The sequence below is a fragment of the Vipera ursinii genome (genome assembly GCF_947247035.1).
Source record: "Vipera ursinii genome assembly, chromosome: 1".
In the NCBI taxonomy this organism is placed as follows: domain Eukaryota; kingdom Metazoa; phylum Chordata; class Lepidosauria; order Squamata; family Viperidae; genus Vipera; species Vipera ursinii.
The window spans coordinates 159,315,271-159,340,637 of NC_139512.1; the positions used below are offsets into that span (position 1 = coordinate 159,315,271).

Sequence of the window (25,367 nt, forward strand, 5' to 3'; positions counted from 1 at the left end):
TCTGTCCGATGTATGTGGTGGGGCAGGTGGTGCATGGGATTTCGTATACTCCTTGGTTTTCTAACCCAATTATGTCCTTGGGGTTTCTTAGGATGGTGGATATTTTTCTGTCTGTGTAGAATGCTGTTTTGATGTTGTGTTTTTGGAGGACCTTGCTGATTCTGTCTGTGGTCCCTTTTAAGTATGGGAGGAGGGCTTTGCCATTTTCTTGTTCTCTGTCTTGGGTTTTTGTGACCCAAGGATCCGTGCAATGGAAAAACCAAGGAGATATATATATATATATATATATATATATATATATATATATATATATATATATATATATATATATATATATATATATATATGTGTGTGTGTGTGTGTGTGTGTGTGTGTGTGTGTGTGTGTGTGTGTGTGTGTGTGTTAAATGTTTGTTAAGCATTCAGAATACACTTGCTTGGTCCCAGACATGGGACAAATCTTATTTCCTGTTTCAGCCTAGCCCAAGGCCATCTACAGGCAGTAGCAGCTCATATTTGTGTAAATTTTTTTGGCTTGCTAACAAAGAATAAAGGGAGACAGATATGATCATTTCAAACTTATTTGTTCTCATCAGTCAGCCATACCCTTCTGAGATTCGAACCTGGGCCGACTGCGTCTTAAGCAGTTGTTTTAACCCCTAGGCCACAGGCTCTCTGTCTCTCTCTCTGTTAGCTGAGAAGCAAGGGAGATATGTGTTAAATGTTTATTAAGTATTTAGAATGCACTTGCTTAGGTCCCAAACATGGGACAAATCTTATTTCCTGTTTCAGCCTAACCCAAGGCCATCTACAGGCAGTAGATGGGTATGGCTGACTGATGAAAACAAATAAGTTTGAAATGATCATATCTGTCTCCCTTTATTCTTTGTTAGCAAGCCAAAAAATTTACACAAATATGAGCTGCCACTGCTGTGGCTACTGCCTGTAGATGGCCTTGGGTTAGGCTGAAACAGGAAATAAGATTTGTCCCATGTTTGGGACCTAAGCAAGTGCATTCTAAATACTTAACAAACATTTAACAACATACACACGCACACACATATATTAGAGGAAGGAGCTGTTGATTCATGTTTTTATATATGCATATGCCAACAGACAACCTTCCTCACTCAGGCACTTCTGAGTGAACTGTAATTCCAATATTCCTCAGCCCAAAAGCCATTGTGGATGATTGGACTTGTAACATGTCCAACATGTCTGGAAGTCGTCAGGTTGGAAAAGCTGATTTGCAGCCAAGAACGGCTAACACAAGACAGCTGACAGAGAGAAGAAATATATAACTGTTTTTTAGGAAGCTTGTAATATATAGGAGTTTTCACTTGATATTTGAAGTAGCCTCCATTTATTTCAACGTTATTACCCTGTCTACATTAATTTCAGTAAGTATAATTAGATCTGCTTTGTAGCTCTTGAAAAGTTCTACGTTCAGTAGAATATAAAACGGGAGGGAAGGGCAAGGGCATTTCTTGACTATTCCTGAATTTCCTGAAGGGGAAAAGGCAACCTCTCAAAGAAACTCTGGCATGTTAAGTGCTATGAGATTACAAGGAAGTTCTATAAAAAATCGCTTTGCCATAAGAGATAATGCTGGCTTTGAACAACTGTTACATCACCACTTGTTGAAATTGCACTTTAGGTATTTTAACAGTGCTACTTCATTCATATGCTTTCAAACAAAGAAGGTCCAATTCTGCCTTCCTGTAAACTCCCTGGCTTATATTCTCTGGCCAAGAAATGTATTCAAGTGTCAGGAAAACAATAAATCATGCGGTACAATGCATATTGCATTTCAGAAATTTGTCCACTGATTTATTTGTTTATTTTTGCCATCTTGGAATTTTATACTGCTATTATGAAAAGCTGTTGGACTTTTAAAAAAGAAAATTGGTGAATAAGCATCTAAACTAACTAAAATAAACACATCGCTCTTCTTAGGGCGTACTATTCCAAAGTTTGATACCAGCACAATAAAAACAATTAAATAAAAGACAGCCTAATAGCAGGTTACTACTAACTTTAACGATTTCCTGACTGGGTTCACATTTCATACTAAACCATAATTTAACCAATGGGTTCAACTGCACATACATTAAGTCATAAATTAAGATTTACACACAACATGCTAAATCCAAATCAAACCAGCATTATGGTTTGGTGTGATATGCAAATCCAACTAATATACTTTATTAATCCAACTCATTAAACAAGTCAGTGCAGCCTGGGAAATACACTATTATCAAGCTGAACTGATGGATTTTGGGTTGCTGGATAAATTGGACAAGTCACTTAACCAAGTTCACAGAATTATTGTGTAGATAAAACAGAAAAATCTCATGGCCAGCATCTTGAACTTTGCAAAACAGGATATAAATTATTGATGAATAAAATAAATAGGCAGAAGCAACTGAATGCAATGGAGCAACAAAATACAGTTCTCTAGATAAGGAAGAGGCAGGGGAAAAAAAGCAATGGTGAATCCTAAAGATCCTGGCTTAATATCCTTTCCACACAACTGAGTTAAAAAGTGCTTTCTATCTACCCTGGAGTCAAGCAGAAAACTATACTGGCATAACACAGGCTGTTCCCATCGCCAATCCCTATTCCAACTCTGCCACCTCTATTTCTAGTCCCACAATTTTTCTCCCTGATAATGGGCAATAAAACCTAACAGATTTCATGCAATCTGAAGTTGACTTTGAATAATGTCAGCACAAATGGCGAGCCTTAAACCCCCCTCCTTTGGACTTATTATGTTAAGACTTAGCTCTCTAGAGTAGGAATGGGTGTGGCATTTGAAGACCTGAAGGGTTAGGTTAGGGACAGATTGTCATAGAGGAAGTCCATCTTGCTAAGAGTCAATAATGACTTAATGCCACATAATCATTTAAGTGTGTATGTATTGGGGGCGGGGAATACTACATAACAGCTATAGATGGCTTAAGCTTGCCATTAACGGTTTGGAAATAAAAGTGAAGGCAGCACCATGGGAACCCTGCAGAGAAACAAATGACTTCAGGGCATGTTTAGACTGTGGTTAGGTGCAAGTGGGGACATGCCTAAGTCGTGAATAATGAGTCAACATTTTTTTTAAAAAAAGGATTTATGTGTTTCCATACTTCTACGCTTGATAAAGAAAGCAATTTGTGCCAAGAACATCTAGGGTGGGGTAACAGATCAAGGTTCAGCTTCAGGTGCACAAGATCTATTAACAACTGTATAACTCAATATAGGCATTACAATGGACAAAGACTCTTGTGGCACTTTGAGTCGAACCTGTGGGTTTTTTCGGCTTGGAAAAGGTGTGAGGCCCCTTCCTTGTCATGCCTGCAGCACTCAGGAAGTTAACTAAGTATCTTGCCTGAGAGAAACCACTGTTCATTTGTGATAGGAGAAGAATGTTTCCTTGAGTTTTTGTCTTCACTGATTTAATAATAGTAAGTACAGTCAGTCCAAGGTACTGTGTTTCTAGGAATGCACACGTCATCCTTACCATTATCTCTGTTTGTAGATCTAAGTTTCGGCATCCCTGCCTGAAACAATCCTCCTAAGCCGGGTGGTCCACCGCCAACATAACTATTACCGCTGTTACAGCTGCCACCGCCACCACTGGAGAAACCAGAGCTGCCACCTCCGCCACCGCCTGGCCCTTTGGGTTCTGCAAAGAGAGGGAAGTTGAAGGGCTCTTAAGCCATGATTCTGAATCCACAAATACTTTGCTGGCTATTTATATCTGGCTTAAATTCAATAATAACCAGTCTGTCCCTAAACAGAAAATTGCTTTAGATTCTACCACTGGAGTTTTGATATCATAACCGTATTAATTAAGAATTTTAATTAGCAGAAGTGTAGTTTAGTGTCCAGCAATTACTTTATTTAAGTCGGTGATGCTAACTCACCAAATCAACCTCTCCCCCTCTGGTCCTTTGCCGCTGTGTGTTGGACTTCAGTTCTCATAATGTTCAGCTAGTAGCACGATCTTTCATCATGAGTGCTGGAAATCGTGTAAACTGAAGTCCTTGGAATGGCTACATACAGATCGTTATGAATAAAATCTCCCCACAACCTCAGATAAAGGTTTGGCATTTCTAGGTAAGAGGAAATCTAAGAAGGGAAACAGAATTCCTTGGATTCTGTCTTAGAATAAATTACCGCTGTAAAAGTTAGGAAATTCTGTTTTATGTCAGCTTTAGATTTAGAATTACCTCAGACGTAATTCAAACAAATTAATATGTTTCAAGGATGATGATAATGATAATGGTAGTAATAATACTAGAAAAATTCCCATATTTTTACGAGGGCTCTTTGGGATTGAGAAATCCAACATCTTGTGGTCTGCTGGGAGCATTTTCTCCTTTTTATTTACATGGCTGTTTTTCTGATATGAACAACTGGGTAGCTTACCTGTTTCACTACGAAATGTTTGCATTATGAATATTTAAAATTTAAAGGCTATTTTTTCTTCTTCTTTTAATGAAATGTTTATTCTGTTTCTCTCTGGTGAGATTGGTCTGCCCTCCAAGGACAGAGGAATGGTTGACACCTTTAATTAGAAGTAGAAACTGAGGAGGTTACTATATAAATTATATCATGTTTGATATTTTAATTGCTAGAAAGGCAGAACAGAGACTGGTTCTGAGAAAACCGAAAACCATATTTCTCTCATATATCATTGGAGCGTTGTGAATGCACAGTGCAGGCTCAGATTCTCATAGCTATTCTAGGTATCTCCATCCATATCTTCTTGAGGGAGAAATGCTTTATTTGTCATTGAGGGCACAATATTTTTGTTCATTTTTAAAACCAAAGCCGAAGCTGCTGAATGTTGAGGCTGAGAAATGAAGGCTTTTACATTGTTCTTCAGAGCTCAGATTAGAGTTTGTAATTTTCAAGGAAAAAAGGAAATATGAGAAATATCTGATCTGAAGACGATTATATTTCTGAAGGAACAGATCACAAGGTTAAGGTGGAATTAGAACTTTGTTGTTTGGTTCCCTTTGATTTTTTTAAATTCGCTGACTATTTTCTTGTTCTGTGTAAATTCTGTAATTGAGTGTATTTCATAGTTTTATATATATTTCTGCAGGACGAATATTCTCTTTTTAGAGTCCTTATGACTTGCATAAGAAGTTCCTCTCTAACTCTTTTTTTTTAAAAAAAATCATCAACGATTAGGGGAGAGAACACCAGCTGACACATCCCTGGTAGACAGATGGTAACAGAGGCAACTACTAAGAGACTCTTCCAAAGCAGGAGGCAGAGGAAGGTTCAAGATCTCCAGAGTTCAGGCTCACAGACGCAGCTACTCCACTAGAACAGTGTTTCTCAACCTTGGTAACTTTAAGATATGTGGACTCCCAGAATTGGCTGGCTGGGGAATTCTGGGAGTTGAAGTCCACACATCTTCAAGCTGCCAAGATTGAGAAACATTGCACGACTAGAAGGATATACTTACTATCAAGAACTGGGGCGCTCCTATCATTGGTCACAGCCTTCTTCAGCCTTTTCCCTTTGGTAATGTCTGACAATAAAGCATTTCGTCCTGCCTGCTCTGTTTTGTTCCAACTGGGCTTGTCTGTGTTTGCCTGCAAAGTAAAAATACAAAATATTAGAACGAGGACAGAAGCACTTAAATCAGAATATTTCTTCCTGAAATCAGCACGTTTTCTCGCATCAGAGCTTCATGATTTCCTATTGAGCTTTATTGTTTGCACGTGAATGAAGCATTTAGGTGGATCAGATTTACACCCATCAAATGACAACTCGGCAAGATCTGGATTAAATGGATACAGTAACTCCCAAATTCTGATAGATTTCAACAGGGTTACCTAGTGGTACCTACTCTCCATCAGCACAGTCTGGGTTTGGAGAACATACATCATGTTGAAAAATGATTTCTAGCATCTTGGCCTTTATTTATTTTAGGAAGAAATCTTTAAAACTATTATCTCTTTCCACAAATCCATGTACTCTTGAATTATATTTACTATTATAAAATAGTGCCAATTTAAATCTAAAGACATATTTGAGACAAGCTTAACTCTAGAATGACCTCATGCCGTTTTTCTTGGTAGCAAGTAATACAGAAAAATTTTGGCAAGCCCCATTCCAAAAAATACAGTGTTGAAAATCTTTTTATTTTCCCCTGTTTGAATAGCTTATCATCACATAGCTAAATGGTCACTTCAGAATGAATGTTTGGTGTGAGGTTTGTCAAACAATGTGTGTATGTGTGTGCCCACACACACGCATGTGTATATGAAAAGGGGTATGAAGAGGGGTTGCACTGGTAATTTATTTCAAAGACAGCATTTCAAAAAGAGAAATTGGTAAAGTAATCGTTTGTTGGGGGGGAAAAAGGATGACTATACAGTAAGGATAAAGAAAAAATGCTATTTAAGGATTCCTTCCAGCAGATACTTTTTAGCATCATATTTGATAGGGCATCATCTGATTGGAATGGGACAACTCGTCACAGTCAACTCATCACAGGCAATTCAACAATTCAATTTAATTGTTTAAAATAATTTAAACACATTATTTTAATTTTTGTCATTTACACTTCATTTTGTCTCTCCTTTGGCAGCCTTTCTTTAATTATTATATTCCACCATTTCTTTGATATTAGTGTAACTTTTGTTCCACGGCAAGTTGCCCGTAGTGAATTGGCCACGAAGAATTGTCCCGTGGCGAGTTGGCTATGGAGAGTTGTCCTAGACCTGCATCTGATGGCGGGATCAATGGCAACGCCAGTGTGGGGATAAGCTAAGCTTGGCACCAGCCTTCAACATACTCAGCCTGGGACAATGATTACACACACCTAATTTTTGCCTTTCAGAAGGTTACAGAGAAGTATGTGGATATGAGAAAGTTGCATTGTACGCAGCAAAAACATTACAAAAATGAATAGGCTTGAATATTTTGCATAAATATGTAGATGAATGTAGACTGGCATAAACTGAAAGTTTAACCAATGGCTCAACCCTGAGTAGTGTGAAAGACAAGGCTGAGATTGTATAATGGCTAAATGTATACTCATGCTCATGGTGATAACTGTGAATTGGGAACATGGATATATAACCATTTTATATGGAGACGATGCTGTGTAAGTGATTAAGAACTCGAGTGATTAGCAGCAAATATTAAATAGAGCCTATGAAGCAAAGAAGAAATGATGTGTGTGTGTGTGTGTCTAAAAACGAACGTACTAAAGACCAAGCCAGTTATCTTTCACCATAAAAAATGGCAAAAGAAAGTCATGTTGGAAATGAATTAATGACATCCTCAGAAAGGGAGAGGTGAGAAAAACAATAGCAAAAGATAATACATGAAGTGGTACAGGGACATGGTGGAAGGAAAGACAGAAATATGTGGAGCGATATAATGAAATGTATTGGTGTAAACTAGATTTAATTAGATTTTCTTTTTTTTTTAATATCATGCCTTCAAGTTGCTTGGCTTATTATTTCTTACTCTTTTTCTGTGCTTTGGTGGATAGGATAACGTTGCTTGTCCAGAACGGGGATACCTCTAGACCAGTGACCCCCAACATTTTGGGCACTAGGGACTGGTTCCATGGAGAGGTTTTTCTGTGGATTGGAGGGGATGTGGTTTCGCGTGCTGCCTGCATTCCGCGGATGGGACTTTACTTGTTTGTGCACCCTGGTTTCTGGCATGCTGTGGACGGGTTGGGGACACCTGCTCTAGACTGATCAGTATTTATGAATGAGAAGCTCAGCTAATTAACTAACTCTGGAAATTTATTTTGCTGAAGTAAATGCATGTAGCATAAATGGCAGATATATGGGCCTCTAAAGATGCAATTGGTTATAAGAAGGGCAGCTATATAAATGTTATAAACAAACTAAGTAATGAACAAGAAAGTAGTAAAAAAGTTGAATAAGCCCAGCCCTGTTATTCATCCATCTCTGGATGTCCAGGGACTTAAATTAAAGCAGATATTCAAATTCTAATATAAACAAGTCTATGAGGAAAATATACTTTTTAAAAAATTGCTAATTTGGAAAGACATGTTTGCACAGTCTTATTTTCTATAAGCTAACACTTTTAGATTAGTGGATAATCTCATAGGATTTCCTGGCTTTATTTGTAGAGGAGCAAAATTGTTGATTACAGTAGTTTTTATTAAAACCCCTTGAAGATTTTTCATCTGCCAGTTCAAACAGATGCATAGCTATTTCCAATTTTACAAAGTTGCAACCTCTGTTTAAAATCTGCTGCGTGCTGCTAGAAAAATCTAAACTATATTTTCTTAACAGGAATACCAGCCTATAATAGAATTTATTGAAAATATTTGCAAGAGTAAGATGAAACAGCTTAAATTTTCTCTAATGTCTTAAAAGCTGACTCGTGTTTGTTCAAAATTTAAGTAAAGAAGTATATTTTACCCCCTACCACAATCTCCCATTCCCAGTGTAAATCTTGCACAATGTTCTTGAACTTTGTTATTGTTAAAGTTATTCTATAATAACTTTGTAATTATAGAAATTAAATTTCTATAATATTTACATGAGAGCAGTGTTCCAATATCTCAGGGGTTGCCACAACGAAGAGGGAGTCAACCTAATTCTCCAAAGCACCTGAAGGCAGGACAAGAAGCAACAGATGGAAACTAATCAAGGAGAGAAGCAAACTAGAACTAATTTCCTGTCAGAACAATTAGAAATTTCTGACAGAAATTTCCTGTCAGAACAATTAACCAGTGGAACAACTTGCCCCTAAAAGTTGTGGATGCTCCAGCACTGGAAGTTTTTGAGATTGAACAACCATTTGTTTGAAATGGTATAGGACCTTGTCTGTGTAGGGGGTTGAACTAGAACTAGAGTCCTTTCCAACTCTATCATTCTGTTATTCAGTTACATTAAATTGAAGATGAAGATTAAACAGAAAAGCTGTCATCTGCCTCATTTACTATATTCTCAGTGAACACAAGAAACCTACCCTTTTAAATTATTTGGGGGGAAAACTAGTATTCTGTTCAGAAATGTACACCGCTGAACTTCTTTTCAACACTTTGTAGGCATTAAAATAATGTGAAGAGTAGGGAGTGAAAAGTTTTAAAATTGGAACTTGGGTATGTTCAGATTCATTAATATTTAAACTGAAATCTGGGTTACACTCTGAAGTTTTCTGTTTCTTATTAATCATAATGAGTTCTTTAAATTAGAAGACTATGATGAATGTTTAATGTCCAGACCATAAACCATGATTAGAGGCATATTTCATTAAACATAATGGTTTATTTAAATTGGGAGACTATGATGAAAGCTTAATGTCCATACTATAAATCATGATCAGAGGCATGTTTCTGATTCTGATCTGGAGGGCAAAATATTAGGGATAATTTTGTGACTTACAAATGGCTGTCTAGGTTCACATGTCATAGTAAGTTATTACGTTGGATTTGCAAACATGGTGCCTCAGCACATCCATCTGCTCATGGATGCCTGCCTTGCTAGATGCAAATACAGGTGTCCCTTGGTTAATGACCGTACCTGAGATTGTGAAATTCATCACAAAGTGATGCAGACATAAAGTACAACATCACAAGACATGCCGACTTAAAACAAGACATGCCGACTTAAAACAATTCCAGTTGTGGTCATTAAGCATGACATCAAGTAGTTGCCGTTTGGGTCCTCCTGCCAGCTTTCTGACTGACTTTGCTTGCAGGAAGCTAGCAATGAATGTCACAAATGGTGATTACGTGATTGTGGGCGCCATGACTGTTGTAAATGTGAGCCAGTTGCCACCCAAATTGAATTCCCAATTTTGAGAAGTCACATAAGTCATAATAAGTCATTGGTGATACGTCTCCTCGTTCAGTACTATTGTACGTTTGAACAGTCTCTGAACAAATGGTCATTAATCAAGTACTCACCGTGCCTCAAAAGCAAATAGGTGCTTCAGAACTTTCAGCAGTGGGTACATAGTACCTTTCTGCAACTCCTAAATCAAAAATGGCTTTTCTCAGCATTATGCTGCAGCTATAGAAGGTACCCACCCCATCCTACCAAAAACCACAGCTGTCTTCAAGAATTGCACTCAGGTGCTATGTGAACAATACCACATTCTACAAAGCAATTTTTGTCTGCCTTTGAATCTAAAGTGCTCCCCCCACACACACACACACTAGAACATATCAGTTCTAGCATCCTCATTATTTTTGAGAATGATTCTGGCTCTGGGCCGCCATAAACTTTATTTCTTAGAAAATAATAATGGATAGCCGCAGCCCAGTTTTTGTTCTGTTTGCCTGGGGGAAAAAAGTTAAGCAGTCAGTAGCATCCTATGGTAGAAGGGAGATAGGAGTGTCCAGTTGCATTTGCTAATATACTGTTACTGTGCCACTGATTACATGCCCTGGTATTGTCCATTTCGTAAATCAGTAATCCTTCCCCTTAGCAACCGTTTACCTGCTCTGAAGATTTTAAACATGCCCACCAGACAGAAAAGGTTATGGATGCCTGACTGAATACATTCTACAAACCTAGCCAATTGTTTAATAAGTTTAGCAAAACATGCTTAAGCAAATCATAGTATCTTGTTTCATGGATAAACAGATTAATGAGAATGGAGAAGCTGTCGATGAATTTGGTGAACATGTTCACTCCTCCAAAACATGCTCTAGAAGTTTAGCGGGTACTTTAAACAGGTTCAGAGAGACATGGAACTTACTACAGAGATGCTGAATCCAAGTCTATCTCTATGGGAAGCCGTTCCATATCTCCACTTGCATAGCTGCCTCTTTGTTACCTTCCATAAATGTAGCATGATTTTAACTAACTTGAGAGTAGTCGGGGATATTTTTGATTCTTTCCCAAAACAAATGCCAGTTGAGTGCCTTTCATATACATTCATCCTGTGTATGATTTATTTTAATCATCACATGGCTGAGCAGGTCTGCTTAGCCAGGATTTTTCCTCAATAAAGTTTTGTTGATGCAGCTTAGTAGCTTGGTTTGCATAACACATTAGATCCAAACATACAAAACATACCATGTCTGGATGTATGCACCAGGTTAGGAGTCACCGAAGGTCATAGTAGTATAGTCTTTTTTTAATTGTATTTTTTATCAGCATATCCTGATACATAAAACCACAATAGAAGACCTAGCTAAGTTCAACAACAAGCTCCCTGAGAATAGTTGGGCTGAGAGAGTGAGAGAGAGAAACCACAACTGTCCCAAAGTCACCAAATCAGCTTCAATGGAAGCTCCCCTGCTCCCCTGCTCCCTGCTTCCAAATGTGAACCACAACCCCACACTGTCTCACTGAACATCAGGACAACTCAGGACAGCAAACCTTTTTCTGGCTGGACTGGGATCCCAAGAGGCACCTGGTATGTATGATAGTTTAAAACCTTAATAGGGTTATTTTATTTATCTTAGCAAGTTTTTAGAACGTACCCCAAAAAAGCAAGAACAAAACCCCCAAAAGGGAACTATATAAAAAACAACAAGAAGCAACGAACTGAACAAACACCAACACCAATAAAAAGAGTAACTCTCTATCATCAATCTATCATTCGTCTGTTCTGTCTGTCTGTCTGTCTATCTATCTATCTATCTATCTATCTATCTATCTATCTATCTATCTATCTATCTATCTATCTATCATCTATCTATCTATCTCCAGGGCTTTTTTTGCAATAGAACGCCCAGAACGGAGTTATGGTACCTTTTTTTGGATGGAACCTTATAGGGCAGACAAGGCGGGTTGTATGACATGTGAGTTCCAGCACTTTTTTTTCCTTCTTCAAAAAAAGCACCGTCTATATATCTATATCTATATCATCTATATCTACATCATCTATATCTATACCCAGGGCTTTTTTTCTCATAGAACGCTCAGAACGGAGTTCCGGCACCTTTTTTGGATGGAACCTTGTAGGGTAGGCAAAGCGGGTTGTATGACATGTGCGAGTTCCGGCACCTTTTTCTTTTACAAAAAAAGCACTGTCTATACCTCTATTTACCTACCTACCTACCTATCTATCTATCATCTATCTATCTATCATCTATCTATCTATCTATCTATCTATCTATCTATCTATCTATCTATCTATCTATCTATCATCTTCTAGCCTAGACATGCTTTATTTTCACAGGACAAGCTAGGATGATCAAGCTGGTCTCTCTCTTCCACTGAAATTTTATTATTATTTTTAAATTGCAGCTTACCTGCGAAAACGTTGGGGGAGGTGGCGGAGCTGGAGGAGGCGGAACTGGCATCTTCTAGACGTCAATTTCACCTTTGTTGCAACGAAACCTATTGGGGGAAAAACAAATAACCTATATGGTTACAAACGGAGACATATTTGGTCTAGTGGTTAAAGTACCAGGCTAGAAAGCAGGCGAGTGTGAGTTCTAGTCTCATCTAGTATGAGATCCGGCTGGGCGACCTTGCGCCAGTCACTCTCTCTCAGTCCAGCCCATTTCACAGGGTTGTTGTGAGAAAAATAGGAGGAGGAAGGAGTATCAGGTATGTTTTCCGCCTTGTGTTATTTGTAAAAAAAATAAAGGTGGGATAAAGATCAATCAATCAATAAAATGTTATTGATGGGCAAATATTACAACCTCCCCGCTTTCTCCATTAGAATTTATAATAAATTTATGGTTTTAGAGAGGAAAAGATCTGGCTTGACTAAAAATCCAGTCAATCTATTTTGGTTTTTAACTCAAAGAAATAGGATGTTATGGAACAGAGAAAGGAAGATAAGATAAAGGCACAGTCATCTTTGCATGTCAGCGTTTCAAGGAGCAGGTTTCTAGGTTATCTGTCCTATTTGGACCAAGTTATCTGCTATGGCATTGCTAGGGAGAGATTTAGATTAAAAAAATCTGCATTTAGCTATGATGCTCATGAAGGTCAGTCTCAAATTCTCAGTCTAATCTACTTTACAAGTTTCCCATAAAAGATAAAATTCAGAAAAGGGAACTCAATCATGAGTTGCTTGAGGGAAGGAAAAGATAAGAACAGTCCAAAACCCCTATGTGCTATAGAACCAAGGAAGTAAAACAAAACCAACAAGCTTAAAGGCAATTTTATCCTTTTTATTATTCCACCATCAGTATGCTTAAGAAATGGATGACCCAACTTTTAGCGCTAACAGCTAGAATTACCATTAAAAAAGGGCACCTCAGAAACGAAAAAGCTTTAGAAAGAAATGAGTTTCTGGGTTGAAGAGCCATATTCAACCTTTCATAATAATGTCTTAATGGCGGCGTGTTTTTTGTAATCACTGTTTGACTGCACACATTTTGGGAGGTAGGCAGCATATAAATAATGTTCCAAAAGACCCGGATGCGTCCTCTTGGGGAATGGATGGAATATATATATATATGCATTAAATATTTCCAACACTGAATATTTAGAGACATCCAGGCTATAGTTTATTCCCATCTCTTCCAAAAAAATATTGTAAGTCGCACAGAGAAAGTAAATTTGATCTGGCTGAGGAATTCTGGAAGTTGAAGTCCACAAGTCGTAAAAGGGCCAAGTTTGAAGACCCCTGATCTACATCTTGAAAAGTAGAAGTTTGGTGTGTGGGAGGGTTGTAAATAAAACAGGGTCCAGATCAGTGTTTCTGAACCGCAGCAACTTTAAGATTTGTGAACTTCAACTCCCCTCCGCCCTGTGCGTGCCCACAGAGAGGGTCTCCTCAGGGTGCCTCCGGTCAGGGAATGTCGACTGGTGGCCCCCAGGGAGAGGGCCTTCTCTGTGGGTGCTCCGGCACTATGGAACCAACTGCCGGTTGAGCTCCGGATGGCACCGGACCTCTGCTCCTTCCGCCGCGGGCTGAAGACCCACTTCTTTGAACTAGCTGGTCTGGCCTGATGGGGAGGGGTTTTTTTAATGGGTTTTTTATTATTTTATTGTTATTGTATTTTAATTGGGCATTGGTTTAATCTTTTTTAATTTTTGTACTGTTATTTATTTATATATGCCCTGTTAACCGCCCTGAGTCCCTCGGGAGAAGGGCGGTATAGAAATCGAATAAACCTAAACCTAAACCTAATTCCCAGAATTCTCCATGCTAGCTAAGGAATTCTGGGAGTTGAAGTCCACACATCTTAAAGATGCTGAGGATCAGACACACTGGTCTAGGTAATATCAAGCATATCATCCTATTCTTTGGGGACTAGCCAAAAGGAACAAGTAAACATGACTTTCAGTACAACACCTGGGTCTTTTGAACTGTTATTGGGAAGGGGTGGTAAGGGAAAGAAATGAATCATTTTTTCTTGGCTGCGTCTTGCAGCTGCTCTATACATTATTCTTATGTCTAATAGCAGCATGGAGTTTTCAGATTGCAAAAAAGTACTTCTCTGAAAGGAAATGAATGATGGTGTTGGTGAGGAATGCCATATATCAAACATGTCAAACACAAGGCCCGGGGGCCGGATCCGGCCCGCGAAGTGGTTTCATGTGGCCCGCGAAGCCATCCTGGAAACAGTGAGGGAACGGCCCCCACTGCCTTGGCCCTGGCCCAGAGACCCTCCTTCTGCCAGAGACCCTCAGATCTGTCCCACTCCTGCCCAGGCCCCCATAGGCACCCTTGATGCGAACGATGTAGAGCTGGCCACGCCCACCCAGTAAGCCATGCCCACCCAGGCCATACCCACCCGGCCCCCTGAGGGCAACCACAATGCTGATGCGGCCCTCAATGAAATTGAGTTTGACACCCCTGCCATATATCAACCCTGTCATTCTATTACTAAGATTTAATCAGCAATTTGATCAGTACAAAATGTAATATCTAACTCAGATCTGTTCCATATTATCTCTTTCCTAAAGACAATCAACTTAAAAGCATGATTTACAATATTACACTGGTTTGCTTTGCAGTCACGTTTTTCTCATTCTTATAGTAAAACTTTAACAACACTTCCATCAGTTACCGATAGTATCAGTATTATTTCCAGTATTTTAGCATTATACATTTTGCTATCAATCTTCCCTGTAGAAAAAGTTGTTTTTTCTGCAACCATTTTATGCCTAAATGTGAAAACTGCAAATCTAAAGTTAAATCTGTTTCACTTCCTGTTAATAGAAAAAATAGTCCCTGCAGCAAACCACAATTTTCTTATTTAACTACAAGTTTCAGGGTGTTTTTTTCCATAGCTGCAATGGTTTGTTGAATTCATATCCTACAGCCGACAAATCCTGAGGAAATATTTATAGCCACTCAAATATAATTATTTTTCTTATACTGAGGTGGTGGCGGTTTATATAAATGCAATAACCAGAAGCATATCAGACTGATTATGCTTAGAATTCCTATGAGGATTAGACAAACCATATTTAACTTTCTTAAAATGCATTTTAAGTGCATAAAGCATTTTAATGTATTTTTAAAATTCATCACGTACCAGTAGCTTTGAGTACAAACTTCGGTAGACCACCCAAATGTTCATTTAGCATTTTGTTTAAATGTAGAAGGTATTTTGAAAACAGAAATGGTGTTAAGCAAAATATAATTTCTATTGACCAAACATCCTGATCTCCCTGGCTTTGACATGCTCTATTTCTCAAATCAGACAATTTATATAAATTATGTCATTAGCTTTAGTTTATTATATGTCACTTATGTGATTACATAATGATGTTAATGTCAATTGATCCGAATAATATACATTCATATTTAACAAACACCACTTCCCTGCTACTGTATATAAAATTTCACTGTATTGTTTTTAGACAGCAATTCACTCTGTGTGTGTGTGTGTGTGTGTGAGAGAGAGAGAGAGAGAGAGAGAGAGAACTACAGTCTTTGACCCTAAAGCTTCCTTTCCTTTGTCTTTGGTTGTTGTAACAACACTGGCAGCAATCTTTAGATATGTAGCATAATTAAAAACATACAATTTGAAAATAATATAATACAATATAATCTGCAGCGCATGCCTTATTAAAAAAAAAGTTCTCATACCTCTAAAACCCTTTCAACCAGGTGGGCCCAAGACCTATCACAACAGAAATGCAACCTCAGACTTCTATGAAAAATTAGTAAAACAAGAACTAAAGGTAATTTGGCCATTAAGTGAAGCAATTATTAAGTGAAACCATAAGGTGCTTGTGATATTACTTCAGCTTTCCTTTGCTTTACAGACCAGACCTGAAAAGGTCATAATTGCAAAGATCAGTTGTAAAGTTACTTTTTACATCACCACTGTAATTGCAAATGATCATTAAACAAGGCATTTGTTAAACAAGAACTACTTGTATAGGCAGTTTTACAGGTGCAATGATGTTGTACTGAAAATGTTGAATGGCAGCTTAATATATTTAAGACCAAACTTTTCCTCTGAGTTAGGCTAGCTGGATGGCCAACACTCAGATGCCCAAGAGATGACAGCAAAGATTACTCAAACAATTCTTAACTCTGTCACCATTAAGGATTGTATGCATTTTGAAGTAAGGTAAGGTAATTTACAAACATCTTTTTTTCTAGCATACTTATAAATCCCTTTGTAACCAGGACAAGGATCTCTGACCCAGAATTACAGGGTATGTGGATGACAGGTACCCAACAGGCTATTTTAAACCAGTCACTTAAAAAAAAAGAAACTTAAATTTAGACAAAAGACAGAAGTGGAGAACTCACTGCAGTTATTCATTTCCTGAATGATTAGCCTCTAAATAGAAAAAGAAGAATATTGGCAAGGATAACAGAAGATTTGGAAGGGGGAAGAGGAGAAATGGGATTAAATCAGTAGTTTAAGACTTAGTATTCTCCTAAAGGCTCCATTTTTTGGTCCCAGGCATAATAAATCGAAAAGCAAATTTGTAGGACCAACTGAAGCTGAGCAGTATTCAAATACTCATACTCAGAAAGAAACAAAACAATAATACTGAAGTACCAAACTATTTAAAGCAGGGGTCCCCAACCTCCGGTCCGTGGAACAGTACCAGGCCGCAGCATGCCAGCAATCGGGCCGCACAAACAAGCAAAGTCTCATCCCTGGGATGCAGGCAGCACACAAAACCACACACTCCTCAGGCCACAGATAAACCTTTCTCCACGGAACCGGTCCTTGGTGCCCCAAAGGTTAGGGACCTCTGATTTAGAGGGCATAAACACGTATGTTGTCTCTTTAAAAAGGTGGAAATTGATAAAATAAAATAAGCAATTAAAAAAAACCAGGAAAAAATGGGTTGGGAAATGCATTTTTGAAAATTAGGATATGCTGGAGATATGATGATTTAGGACAGGGTCAAAAAAGGCAACATGGGGCAATGCACACAGAAACCCATCACAGCTTCAATCATGTGGGCCATGCAGTTAACATGGCCAGCCCTGACTTTGACTGTATAATCCACTTAATGTGCTACAACAGGCAACTTGAAGCCCTCAAAATGTTTTGAGTCACATTACATTCACATTACTTGCCATTGGCCCCACAGGCTGGGACTAATAGGAAATAAACTCTTAAGCATCTGGAGAAACCTAGGCTGCCTACACTGGAATTAAACACATCTTTCTTTAAATGCCTTCGGTCATGACATTTACGGTCAGTCTCACTCATATAAAGACATTCACAGACACAGAGGGTTTGTACACTGAACAAAATTATAATGTGATATCTTTAGTTCTGATTTATCACATGTGAATTCAGTCACTATAGTCTGTAAGTCATGGTTTATGGCATAGCATTATTTGGTTTGTTCAATAAACCACAATCAAAATAAATGATGGCTTTGTGTAATGTGTGAAGCCACCCACCTACATGCAATCTGCCTCTCTTTCTCACTCTCTATTCCTAATCTTGCTTTGTGTAAGAGTAATGCATAGGAGAAAGGGAGAATAAAAAGGCAAAAATGTAAAGATACATGTTATATACCCACATACTCCCACATCAACAATTAGAAACAAGGTGTGTAGAAGAAGCAAACAAGCAGGTTATGTATAAAGAAACACTATCCTTTCTTTAATCTCTTGAAATCTTTCCTAAAGAAAGCTGTCTAATGTTGTCATTAATATTATTAGCAGAGAACAAAGTATTACTAAACAACAAGGCTACTACGAGGACTCCTTAGGAGCCGGGGAGCGATGCTGCCTCAAGAGGGAAGAGCGTCGGGCGGGAGCCGGCAGGGCATTCCTGCACACGCGCGCACTCCCCAGCTGCTAAGGAGCAGCCGGGGAGTGCGCGCATGCGCAGGACTGCCCTGCGGGCTCCCGCCAGACGTCAGCCTGCCCTGCTTCCTCCACAGTGAGAGGGGAGGGCGTGCCTTCCCGGGCTCGCTGATTTTCCGGTGTATAAGACGAAAAATCTTGAAAATCATCTCAAAAGTTGGGGGGTCGTCTTATACGCCCAGTCGTCTTATACGCCGGAAAATACGGTAGTTCAGGACTTCATATTTTTAAAGAGAGCATTCATGTCACCGCATCAGATGACTTTCAGATAATCCAGTAGTATCCATTGGTTCCAAATAATTTCTATTGCTGTTCATCAGCCTTTCTGTTTCATCCAAGATTTTTTTAAACTTTTTTTTGGGGGGGGGAAGGCAAACATCTCAATGAGATGATACTGAGCATTTGTGGATACGGGTTTGTTTCCCAGTAAATAGCTGTTTGTAAAAGGCCATGCCTATTGTGGTAGTTGTATGAGTAAAATGGGATGTTCTCAATATTTCAAATGTGACGACCTCCTCCCTCTCAAATTTGCTTACCTCTCTCGCCCAAATACAAATATATTAGAAGGTAGGAAAAGGACAAAAATCTAACCCCTCCCTCCACACATGTTCACAATGTTGTTCTGCCAACTAATAAAGTGATATTTGCTGCAAATTAAATAATTTGTGCTTTTCAAAAGGAAAGTATCTTACCTCTCCTTTGGGTACGCAAGTCTTTACTACAAAAATAGGTCAACAATCTAATGGTCATTTATTTACAGAGCTCTTTTGAAGCCCTCTCAGAAACTCCCTCATAGAATAGAATAGAGTAGAGTAGAGTAGAGTAGAATATCTTTATTGTCATTGTGTATCTCACAACGAAATTAAGTGCTGTCCACACAGCACACTACACACAAGTAAAAACCACAAGTAAAATCATACATTGTATACATGCATCCTTCACATTCTATTCACCACTGCACTGCCCCTAATATTGCACCCCAATGTTGCATTATACAATAGTGTTTAATATGGTTACAGCTCTGGGATAAAAACTATTTTTCAGCCTATTTGTCTTTGTTTTTATTATCCTGTACCGTCTGCCAGATGGTAATAGTTAAAAAAAATAATGTCTGGGATGAGATGATTCTTTGAGAACATTTGTTGGGGGAGGGGGGAAGAGAGGGCAGCCAATCATCCTCTGGGCATTATCCATTCATTTGCTAACCTCAATCACTGGATTTTGCTTTCCTTTCAATTTCTTGATCCAGGCCTTTTATAAATTAAAGAGAAAGAAGAGAGTGAAAAAAATAATGTTTTTTGAAACATTTTGTAAAGCCAGCACTCTGATTGCTCGTCACTGCCCCATTTCTCCTGGGATATCCTCCCATTTCTCCATCTTTCACAGCTTTTTTTTTCTCTCTCCTGACTTTAGTTATTCCTGTTGGGATTATCTGTTGCACATTCCTCCTTCCTCTGGTGATCTCCTCTCCAACTCCACTCCCTTCTTTCCCTCAGCCTCTTTGGTGCGCATCTCCTTTGATGCATGAACAGCATCTCCAATCCACACCAGCACACATACACAAAATAAAACTGCTTTGCCTGACAAATCTCCTTATTAATCTTAGATAAGATAGATGTGTTTGCTTACAGATGTCCTAACTAAACCAAGAACTTTCTAGCTGCCTACGTGACACTTCTTTTATATTTGGCAAGATCAAAATCTAACCTTGAGGGGGGAAAAATGCAACACTTAATTATGGTTAGGGGGTGATGTGATAGCCATCTCCAAATATTTGAAGGGCTGTCACAGGCAACAGGAAGTCTATTTATTTTCCAAAACACCTGAGGACAGGAGAAGAAGCAATGGTTGGAAGCTAGTCAGTGAGAGATCTAACCTGAAACTAAGGAAAAACTTCCTGAAAACGAGAAAGATTGCTTCCTGGAGTAATGGGTGCTCTGTCGCTGGTGGTTTTCAAGAAAAGATTGGATAACCCATTTGTCTGGGATGGAATAAGGGCTCCTATCTTGGGGAGGGGATTCAAGAACGGAATAAATATTGAAGCAGAAGGCTTAAAATGCACTTATTCATGGTTAAAAAAACAACAAAACCACTTCCTAACTCCCCATCCAGACCCTAGGGAAAACACAAACAAAATCTTTAACTCATTGATATACCATATGGCCCTGCTCTTCTATGTTCCCCAACCTTAGATCTCTTTCTACTTCCCTGGAATAGAAGAAGGAAGACAAGGTGCAGCACAACTGCACTTGCAAGATTCTGTTGTTATAAAGGTAAAGGTTCCCCCGCACTTGCGTGCTAGTCGTTTCCAACTCTAGGGGCCGGTGCTCATCTCCGTTTCAAAGCCGAAGAGCCAGTGCTTGTCCGAGGACGTCTCCGTGGTCATGTGGCCGGCATGACTAGACACCAAAGGTGCATGGAACGCTGTTATAGCCAACCTCAATAAAAGTAGCTTAGCCTTTCTGTTGAGTTGGTTTCCTGGTCTGGTCTATCTAGTAGGGCTGACCTCTTTGTGTCAATAATACACTCAGTTTGATCTCTTGAGTATTCCATCTGGTGATCTCTGTGTAGATAGGTGTTGTTTTGGCTGTTTAGGGACTGTGTTAATAAAACAGAATAATTGGATTGGTGGGAATTGATGTACTCCTCTACTATATTTGTGTTTCCTAATTGTACTATCCAACTTCTTATAATTTCTAACATTGGCATCCAGTTTCTAACCACAAGCAGTGCATCTTGTTTCATGTTCTGTTAATATTTCAGACTGAACTTGTAACTGTATTGTAAAAGTCACCAACCTTCCACATCACTGGTTGGATTATAAACCTGTATAAGTGGTATGTTAAAGGATTGTCTTTGAAATTTAATTAACATTAATCAATCACTGATTGTACTGAACCCAAAGACTCTCTTTGCTATATTGTGTCCTACATTATTTCTAAGAGATCTTTGTTTTTCATATCCTGAGTACAGTAATAAACAGAATAAACCTCTGTTGGGAAGTGACCAAATTCCAGAACATTTTAATTTTGTGATTCCTAATCTGTCAATGGGCAGACAATTCATTTCCTCTTTCATTGTGTTGAAATTTCTCATGTTCGTGCTTCTTACATTCCTTTAGACATACTGTACTGACCCCTACCAGAGACTTTAGTGGAGCATCTCATGCTATTCTTGATAAATACTTAAAATGCAGGCAAATTAATAGTAGATAAATTCCCTATTGGCTAGATCACAGGTCAGCAACCCGTGGCTCCGGAGCCGCATGTGGCTCTTTAAGCCGTCTCCTGCGGCTCCCAGTCGCCCGGTGCGCGTGCACCTCTCCGAACGCGTAGTGGTGTGCACGCACCTCTCCAAACGGAGAGTGGCACCGCCTGTTTGGAGAGGTGCGCGCACACCTCTCCGAACGGGCAGTGGTGCCGCCCATTTGGAAAACTGCCACGGCCCGTTTGCAAAGCTACCGCCTTCGGAGGAAGGCGGCAGCCTGCAAACGGGCCACGGCACCTTTCCAAAAGGGCAGCGCCACCGCCGGTTCTGAGAGGTGCGCACGCAGCTCTCTGAATGGGCAGTGGCGCCGCCTGTTTGGAAAGCTGCCGTGGCCCGTTTGCAGAGCTGCCACCTTCCTCCAAAGGCAGCAGCTTTGCAAACGGGCCGCGGCAGCTTTCCAAAGCGCCGCCCTTTTGGAAAGCTGCCGCGGCCCGTTTGCAGGCTGCCGACTTCCTCCAAAGGCGGTAGCTTTGCAAATGGGCCGTGGCAGCTTTCCAAACGAGCGGCGCCACCGCCCGTTTGGAGAGGTGCGCACGCACCTCTCCAAAGGTTTGGAGAGCTGCGCGCGCACCTCTCAGAACGGGCGGTGGCACTGTCCTTTTGGAAAGCTGACGCGGCCCGTTTTCAAGCTGCTGCCTTCCTCCGAAGGTGGTAGCTTTGCAAACGGGCCGCGGCAGCTTTCCAAACCGGCAGCAGCACGTCTGCAAACGGGTGGTACCACCGCCCACTTGGGTGGAGGTGCGCATGCACCTCTCCAAAGGTTTGGAGAGCTGCGCGCGCACCTCCCTGAACGGGCGGCGATTTTAAGAAGAGGATAGACAACCATTTGTATGAAATGGTATAGGGTTTCCTGCCTGAGCAGGGGGTTGGACTAGATGACCTCCAAGATCCCTTCTAACTTTATTATTATTACTATTATTACTATTATTATTATTATTATTATTATTATTATTATTAAAATTAAAATGATTAAAATTAACAAGAGCTAAAAACTCTAGATGTACATATACAGATATAAAGATGCAGACATATAGCTGACCTGAAATGCATACTTTGAATCCTTCTCTCCTTGTATGGTGGTATTCTCTGCACTACGCTTTTTGATCTCTGCAGAGCCAGAGAGCAGATCTGCAGAAAGCCAATTGTGGCAGATGTCTATGGAGCTTGTCAATCATCCAGGTCATGGTTGCCCCAAAGGTGCTTTAAAAATCAAAGATGCGTTGATTTTTCAAGAAAGTCCAGTTGCCTTTTTTAAAGCGCCTTTGGGATGGCAGTTGTGGCAAGCAACAGTGTAAATGCCATGGACTCTCTTTGCATCTTTTTAAGTCCCAGAGCAAGCATGGTTGCCAATTCAGCCAAGCAGCACAATGTTTGGAAGTTTATGAGAATTCGCCGTGGCCAAAGCACCACAGCCAACTCGCCGCAGGACAACTTGTGGTGGGACAAGAATTACATGAATATCAAAGAAACGGTGGAATAAAATCATTAAAGAAAGGATGCAAAAGGAGGGACAGAATGAAATGTGAATGGTAAAAATTAAAATATTTTTTTATTTATTTTAAAAATTAAACAGAATTGTTACTTTGTCCCGCAGCAAGTTGTCCCATGGCAAGTTGGCCATGGTGAGTTGTCCTGCAGTGAATTGACCATGATGAGCTAGCCGTGGTGAATTGGCTGCAGAAAGTTGGCTGTAGCAAGTTGTCCCATTCCAATCTTTGCAACACAGAACCTACTCAGACCCCAGCATATATGCAGTCATAAGCAACAGCTTAATGCTGCCAACTGATCTCAAGCTCCACTGATACAGTATAACTCATTTCCTAGGTGTGATGTATTAGACTACACACTAATGTTGTAGTTACCGAAATCTGAATTCATATTAACTGTGTAAACCTACTCAACCGCCCACAACCCAGGAAGTATGTAGGTAGATTTCCACTTACATGGAAACCCCCCCCCCGCATATTTCACTCATCAGAGGAAGAGTAAAGGCAACCAGCCACATCATTTCACGCTTCTTGGCATGGCCTTGCAAAGGGGAAGTGGTATTTGAACCACCTCTGGAAAACAGTTCTGAAAAGTGTTTTCAGCTGCAAGAGCACTGAATGGTGGATAGAAGAGAGGTAACAGAATGGAAACTTCTATATAATCTGGCCAAAATCACAAAACTGTGTCTCACTTATTTTGGACATGTCATGTGGGGGAATTCACTGGACAAAAGCAATTATGTTTGAAAGAGTTACCAGTAAAAGGAAATCAGGCCATCAAAGAACACGAGGGCTGGACAACATCAAAGCTGACACCCGCCAAAGCATACAACAACTCAAAGAAGTAGTGCAAGATCGGAAGACGTGGAGAGACCTGGCCCACAAACGCCAAAAGCCAGACACGACTCAATGGATGATATCATCATCATCATCATCATCACCACCATCATCATATCTGGCCCCTATCCTACATTCAGGGCTAGAAGATTTAAATATAGTAACTACTTTCTAAATTAATTAACATATTGTTTAACTACGGTATTTTAATTTCATTATTAAATCCCTTCCCCACCTTTCTGTTTATTCTGATGTTCAAGGCAGTATGCAGCAATAGACAATCCAAATTATAAAATGGAATGAACTTAATGCAATTAAAAGCAATATGAAAAGCACTTGTTAAATAATTGAGAATGAACAGGCTGGTGAAAGCAGTATGCCTTTTCTATCTAGCTAAATATTTGGAGAGCAAACACCTACAATATCTCTTTAGGGATGGAAACACTTTCCATAATCTGGGACAAGGTCATTTCCTCACACACCTGATATCTGATCTTCTAGCAAAAGGAACATCTTCAGAATGATAAAATCACTTTAAGCTAAATTTACAGAATACTTCTTAGCAAATGTTTACAAAAGACCAACTCAGTGCTGAATATGAATTCAGTTTTAGGGGTTAAGGAAGATTTTAACAGGAAATTGTATCCTCGGCTGACCCTGCAGATTATTGGTTGGAGAAAAATCATGCAAGCTTCAGAAACTTTTTCAGCAGTTTTTTGGTACTTTTTCCCCACAATAGTTTCAAAAATCTTGCCAGTACTTTGGAATAACTATCACCGAAAGAGGATTTTGTTTCCTATTTTCAAAAGCATGCACTTTTTTTCCCCTAGTCAAACATTTGATTCTTGTTACAATTATATTCTGATCCCTCATGCACTAAATGGGATCAACACATCTAGGAAACGTTTGGGTTTCCAGCACAAAATTGTTAAGAATAAAAAGACCCCAAACTTAGAAATAATCTTAAATTTAGGTGGCCAGCACTAATGCACTTAACAAGTGGTTTTTGTTTTCTTTTACTAAGTTTTTGATTGTTTTAGCAATATAATTTACAAAGTGGTAAAAATTGCTTCTGCTAAAAGAGGGGGTGTCAGAAATCCTCAATTAATAGTAGAATTCCATTCTACTTTCAGTTTGCTTAAGGTTTTTGGTACACCACCGGGTGAGGACTGTTAGTGATCAGTGGGCATGGAAGGCTAACTGATATCATGGGTGCTTTAAAGAGTTCAAATAGGCGCTCCTTTTGCATCCCTGCCCACTCTTTAGCATCTTTGGGGGAGAGAATTTGAAGCCCTACGCATACCTATTATGTTTAGGCTACTAAACATAATATAAACATATTTATATACTGGAAGTCAACTTCGATAAATTCAGAAAGATTTCCCTCCTAACAGGCATTGATACGATTGCCCTGTTAATCTCAAACATGAGAGTGAAAGCAGTTTTTGCAATTTATGTTTCCTCATCCATCCAACCATCCCGCCCCCCTCCTCTTTCCTGGTAGAGGATATTTTTCAAGATGCACACTTCCTGGGTTTGCATGACACACTAAACCACACTCTAGCCACAAACATTTAAGCCCTAATGTACCATTTAAACTTAA

The 25,367-nt window shown here is 39.4% G+C and overlaps 1 protein-coding gene across 4 annotated transcripts in view; it reads right to left on the reverse strand.

Moving 5' to 3' along the window:
* The window catches only part of WIPF1 (WAS/WASL interacting protein family member 1), a 73,020-nt gene that overhangs the window by 18,471 nt on the left and 29,182 nt on the right, over positions 1–25,367 (reverse strand). For all 4 annotated transcript variants that reach the window (XM_083348529.1, XM_083348531.1, XM_083348532.1 and 1 more), the window contains exons 2-4: positions 12,220–12,307; positions 5,473–5,602; positions 3,511–3,675 (exon numbers count right to left, since the gene is read on the reverse strand). In XM_083348529.1, the coding sequence (XP_083204655.1) occupies positions 3,511–3,675; positions 5,473–5,602; positions 12,220–12,270 (346 nt within the window). In that variant the 5' untranslated portion in view covers positions 12,271–12,307. The remainder of the gene's footprint in view (positions 1–3,510; positions 3,676–5,472; positions 5,603–12,219; positions 12,308–25,367) is intronic.